General features: G+C 37.9%; 1 protein-coding gene across 1 annotated transcript in view; it reads left to right on the top strand.

The window, feature by feature from the left end:
• The window catches only part of txnrd3 (thioredoxin reductase 3), a 22,417-nt gene extending 17,902 nt beyond the window's left edge, over positions 1-4,515 (top strand). The window contains exons 13-16 of the mRNA XM_060919492.1: positions 1,911-2,018; positions 2,113-2,208; positions 2,683-2,817; positions 2,956-4,515. Coding sequence (XP_060775475.1) covers positions 1,911-2,018; positions 2,113-2,208; positions 2,683-2,817; positions 2,956-3,018 — 402 coding nt within the window. The 3' untranslated portion in view covers positions 3,019-4,515. The remainder of the gene's footprint in view (positions 1-1,910; positions 2,019-2,112; positions 2,209-2,682; positions 2,818-2,955) is intronic.
• The last annotated feature ends 1,670 nt before the right edge of the window (positions 4,516-6,185 follow it).

The raw sequence follows: 6,185 nt of genomic DNA, 5'->3' as shown, positions 1-6,185 counted from the left end.
ACAACAACATTTGTACAGTTTTCAGAATTTAAATAGACTTTTATAGAATTGATCAAGCTAATGGTGGATTTGGTAGGGACCTGGATGTTGATCTGTTAGCCTGATTAAATAAAACAGTTTCTATAACTGATTTATAACTTAAACCATCCTGTATTACAAGATTATAAGATTGTTCTGGAAATTTCCAGTAATTTGACCCCTTCGGTCTCATTAATCTGCTGCCCACGTTAATCAGATTGTGTGAGTTCCGCCGCCGCCACAAAAACCACATCGCCAGGTCTCGCCTCATCTCCATAGCAAACTGCACTGGTGTTTCTGCACCTTGAGCCAGTGCTGAGAGAAGCTGCAGAATTCAGCTGGCTATAAACAATCTAAATAAATATTTATAAAAATGTAGAAAAAGTTTAATATGACGAAATAAATATGTGCAAATTATTAAGCCTGAATGAAGAGTTTGGTAATACAGCGGCCGTATCCCAAATGACTGCCTACTGAAGCTCGAGTGCACTATATAGAGTTTAAAAATCCATTACTTCCTAGTAACATGTAGTGCACTTATATAGAAATTAGAGAGACATTTAGGAGTCAACCCTCGTTACCAGGCTACACGTTTTCATTTCAGTTCAGAAACAAAAACACACACGAGACCTCACACTTTAACCAGATAATTAAACAAACAAACAAAAAAGAAATCATTAAACATGAAGAGTGCGCTTTTTTTTTTTTTTTGTTTACGTATTACGTAGATGTGCTTATTACGTGTCAATTTGCGCATGCGGGACACTTTTGGGTCGTTTTCCGTTCATATTGGAGATCGCATACAAGTCTCATATAATTGGTAATGTGAACGGCCTAACAAAAAAATCGGATTTCACAACAAATCGGATATGGGTCGTTTCAGGTTGCAGTCTGAACGTAGTGTTATATTACTCTGTACGGAATTCAAAGTATTCAGGCAGTTTAGGAACAAATTTAGTTTTATTTAAGTGTTGTGTGCGTGTGTGTGCGTGCCCCCCCCCCCCCCCCCCCCCCCCCCCGCCCTTTTTTTTTTTTTAATTTTTTTTTAAATAAATGTTATAACCTACGGAGTTTAAAATAAGCATATATTCATTTGCATGGAAATTTTGACTTCAGACTATTCCTTACTAAATATACAGTACCAGCCAAAAGTTTGAACACGTCTTCTAATTGAATGAATTAATTTGTTTGATTTAAGACACTTCATCTCGTAAAGTAATGATGGACTGTCATTTCTCTGCTTAGTTGAGCGTGTCTCAACATATGGATTACTACAGTTGTGCTGTTTACTGTTTGATCTCAAACGCATTAAGAAGGCAAGAAATTGCACTAATTACCTTTTGACGAGGCACCTGTTAATTGAAAAGCATTCCAGGTGACGACCTCATGAAGCTGGTTAAGATAATGCCAGTAGTGTGCAAAGCGTCAAGGGAAACAGTGGTTACTTTGAAGAATCTAAAATATGAAACTTTTTTAAACCACATGACATGGAACATAGAGGATTATTTTGTAGTTTTGATGTCTTCGTTATTGTTCTACAATGTAGAAAATGGCCAAAATACAGAACCTATGAAATGTGTAGGGGTGTCCAAACTTTTTGCCTGGTACTGTCCTTACAATTAGATGCTAAATAAATCTATAAGCCAGATAAATATTTTTCTTGTGACCATAATGGAGCAATCAAAAACATGCCAAATTGATGCAACTTGAGCTAAAGTTAGCCATCATGGCTGATTTTATGTTACATTAAGCATGAAAACTGCAAATTGTGACTGTAACTATCCAACTTTATTTGTCTTTTTGTAATGTTCTCTGTGGGGTTTTTTTTTTTCCCCTCCCTTAAAATAAGATTTCATAAGATGACTGCCTGTGTGTGTATTCTATATTTGCAGTGTGACTATGTGAATGTTCCTACTACTGTGTTCACACCTCTGGAGTATGGCAGTTGTGGTCTTTCTGAGGAAAAGGCCATAGAGCTTCATGGAGAGGGAAACCTGGAGGTGTGTTAAATTTCTCTCTAACTCGATTTTTAAGGAAACTGTTCACTGTATAATGTATAAATGACTGACTAAGAGTCTACTCTGTGGTATGCAGATTTTTCACAGTCTGTTTTGGCCTCTGGAGTACACCATACCCAGCAGGGACAACAACAGGTGCTATGCCAAGATCATCTGCAACAAGTTGGACAATGTGAGTGTAACATATTTTCCTTTTTCACCTAGACATTTTTTATTCTGAGTGGCAATTTTGGTGAGGGGCATGTGTTCATATGCACAATAGTAGTTTTCAGTGAGAAGCCAGTGAAGCTGTTGTCAGTCACTAAAGCGAACATGGTATGTGGTTGATCAAGAGCCTACTTCTAAAAATGTCATGGCACTGTTAACATGAAAACCACAAATGTATCCAGCTTAGGAAATTAGTTAATGATGTTTTTGCTTATTACTGCAGAGGTTTTGGCTTTTTTTTTTTTTTTTAAATATAAAAGCTATCTGAAATCATTTGCCATGATCAACGCATTAATTTTCAGTGAACATGTTTGTAGCAAGTTACAGAAGTTCAAATAGTCATATTGACAATATCTTTTCACACAATCTGTGAGGTTTGAGTTTGAGCCCATAAAGCACTAGCAGAAGTGCTGATTTTGTATATTTGTGTTTTGGTTAGGATCGTGTCATTGGTTTTCACTACCTGGGGCCTAACGCTGGAGAGGTGACTCAGGGCTTTGGTGCTGCCATGAAATGTGGAGTCACAAAGGAGCAGTTAGACAGCACCATTGGGATACACCCTACCTGTGCTGAGGTGTGTGTGTGTGTGTGTGTGTGAGAGAGAGAGAGACTGACTGATGATAAAGCTCAAAACTACAGCTTTGGCTTACTTTTTCTCTTCGTGATATGGGCTTTAAAATTAGAGTTTAATAATTGTCTAATCTCTTCCCAGATCTTCACCACGATGGAAGTCACCAAGAGGTCAGGTGGTGACATCGTCCAATCTGGTTGCTGAGGTTAAACCCTGCTTGTTTAATAGGCTGTCCTAAAACTGTATGAGCTGGTTCACACTAGTTTATACTGGCCTCATCCATCCTTTAAGCAGTTTCTCAGCTTTTTCCTCTGTGCATTCAAAACAAGCTTGTCCACCAGATCCCTGTCTTTTGAGCTTTTGAGCTCCACTCAAGGCTAAACCAAGTATCCAAAGAGATGATCAACTACAAAACAATAAGAGGGCTTGTGCTTTTATCCCATTCTAGCTTAGAGTGCACTCAAGTTTAATTATACTAAAGAAATGTGGGTTAGCTGTGGCCTTGGGGGGTCTAGGTTTGTAGATGTTCTTTAAATGTAACTGCTGGATACCACTTGAAGCTTCTAGGGTTCCTCTTTAGGAGCAAGTGTTTTAGTGGTTGCATTTAAGAAAGTCCTCATTCTGTGGTCCTTCAGGACTGAGCTTAACCTGCTACAGAGGAAAGAAGCGAAAATGCTATAGGACAGCCTGTTAAACAGCGGGGTTACTCTGCTGCTCCAAATCCTCCAAGTTTTAAGTCAGAATTGCACTAGGGAGGACGCATGCTTTTGTGCTCACACTCCCAAGTGCTGTGTGACGTTTTAGCTCTTAACCTGAATTCTGAGGTGGGCTAAGACTGATAAGTCTGTGCTTAGTCTTAAGAGGTAAACACGCTTTCTTGTACAAACACTCGTCCAGCAACCTCAGCTCCAGGCTCACAAGAAGGACTTGGGGCTATCGATTTCCCAAAAATACTGCAGTGCTGCACAATCATGACTGTTAGAACAGGGTCTCTGAGCACATATGATGAATACATGGAAAGACCAGGTAGAATTACTTTAATGATTTAATGCACTGTAGCCTAGGATATCAATATCCATTAATGCTAAACACGTTTGTTAAACATTTTTTGGGAACTCAGGCCAGATTTACTTTAAAAATTTGTGGTATGTGGTCTACATTGTCTTCTGTTTGTTTTTGTCATTTATTTGTTCTTGTATCATTTACAGACATTCCATCCATTGACCATTTAATGATTTTAGTTGTTTTTGTTCTTTTTTTTTTTTTTTTTTTCACTTCAATGTCTAATTGGAAAGTTCTTCTAAACAGCCAGTCATGAGGGAATAAATTATGGTCTTGCTAAAGCTCAAAACAAAACTGGTTTATAGTTTGACAAAATATTAGGTGTCAAACAGAATTAAATGGAAGTGTGTGTGTGTGAGAAATTCTTGTCCCTGGTTTTGATTTAAATGCACCCAACTTTTCAATCTAATTTGCTTTTTATTTGAAAGTTGTTCAGATCCTAGCCAAATGCCTTTCAGCTTGAGCTCTCTGTTTGAGATATATTAGACACCAACTGGTTGCTGTGGACTCTTATGAAATGTAAAACCCTGCTGATGTATTGTTACTTAGCAACAATGCCTGGTAAATGTACAAACCACTGTTTCCATGATATTTGTTTTTGGAGTAATTGAAAACTTTAATAAAGCTATGTACACTGAACCTGATTGCATGGACCTTTTTTTTTAAAGCACATTAACAGTGTAGAGAACAACATCTGAAATACCCAGCTATCTAGGTTTAAAGTGCCATTCCACCATTGGATGTATTCTTTGGCATACAATACAATATATTTTGACAACATATATAAACGGCATCGCTAGACAGAGAAATCTTTTAGCTTCAAAATGATATATCAAACATAATTTTTTGACAACGACAAGTATATTAATTTTGCGACCAAAGTCACCTACCCTTTTAATTTCCGCGCGTGATGTCATCGGCAGGTTCCCCTTCTTGTGTACCGTGTGACGTGGCACACATTATCAGCAATGGCGGATAGAACGCGATAAAAATAATACCAATAAATCTAGCTAACTGAAAGATTAACTCAATTTTTCGCAATTTTTTTTGGCCCCCATATACGAGGAGAAATGATTCTCACTTTGGGGGTTTCCTGGTCTAAAAATAGACCGACACGTGGTACACAAGAAGGGGAACCTGCTGATGACATCATGTTTCACTACCGCGCGGAAATTAGAAGGGTAGGGGACTTTGGTCGCAAAATTAATATACTTGTCGTTGTCAAATTATGTTTATATCATTTTGAAGCTAAAATATTTCTCTGTCTAGTCATGTTGTCATAAAATATATTATATTTTATGCCAAAGAATACATCCAATGGTGGAATGGCACTTTAACAAAGATTGTCTCCTCCCCCCCCCCCCCCCCCCCCTTTTTTTTTTTTTTTAAAGCCATATCTTTGTTAGTATAATAACTGTTGGGGGGGACAGAAGGCAAATAGGCTAAGGAAATTTGGGTTTCAGCACTGAGTAAAGGGGAAGCTGGTGAACTGTTAAAACTGACATCCCTGCTTCTGACAGTATTAAGACAAGTTTCTTATAAGGAAGTTCAGTTCTTCCTCTCCTGACTAAGCCCATGCCTGCTTGGGGCCAAGTGTGGCCTGATTCATGTTCTTTGTGGCCCAAGTATTTGAATACAACAACTGGCAAAAAGTATGGGATCCCCACACTTGGATGTTCACCCAGGTTTTTTCACTTTATAGCAAATAAGCAAATCCGATATGTGATTTGAGACCTGAATTGTCAAGTCAACTTCATTGTCAAATATGCTATACATGCTCGACATACAGCACAGATGAAATATCAGTCCTCTCTGACCCCCGGTGCAAACAGGCAATGCAATAAATAAAAATAGAATAATTGAAAAAAACAAACAGTATAAACACTCTAGATAGGAACTAGATAACACAATATAAACAGTATAAACACTAGATAAGAACAAGACAGACTAAACACTCAGACGATACAGTGTAAACACTAGATATGAACTAGACGTAGACTAAACACTCATACACACACACACTAGAATTCTTTGAGATATGCACTCCTTCTCTAACAAACTGGTTCCAACTTTCTCATATAGTGGTTGACTGATGAGCTTTGCATGATGTAGGCTTGTCATGCACCTTTTTATTTTCAATTTCCACCATAAATTTTCAATCTGAGATACGGATTGTTTGTTTTCTGACCATGTTAAGTTGATGTGCCTTTCCTGAAGAAAACCTTTAACAGTCTTTTCTCTGTGGCAAGATGCATGTTCACCCTGAAAAGTAACTTCAGACCTATTTTCTATCGCTGTATTGAGAAGTG

The sequence above is a fragment of the Neoarius graeffei genome, chromosome 4 (assembly GCF_027579695.1).
Source record: "Neoarius graeffei isolate fNeoGra1 chromosome 4, fNeoGra1.pri, whole genome shotgun sequence".
Lineage (NCBI taxonomy): Eukaryota > Metazoa > Chordata > Actinopteri > Siluriformes > Ariidae > Neoarius > Neoarius graeffei.
This window is presented reverse-complemented; position numbering and strand designations above follow the sequence as displayed.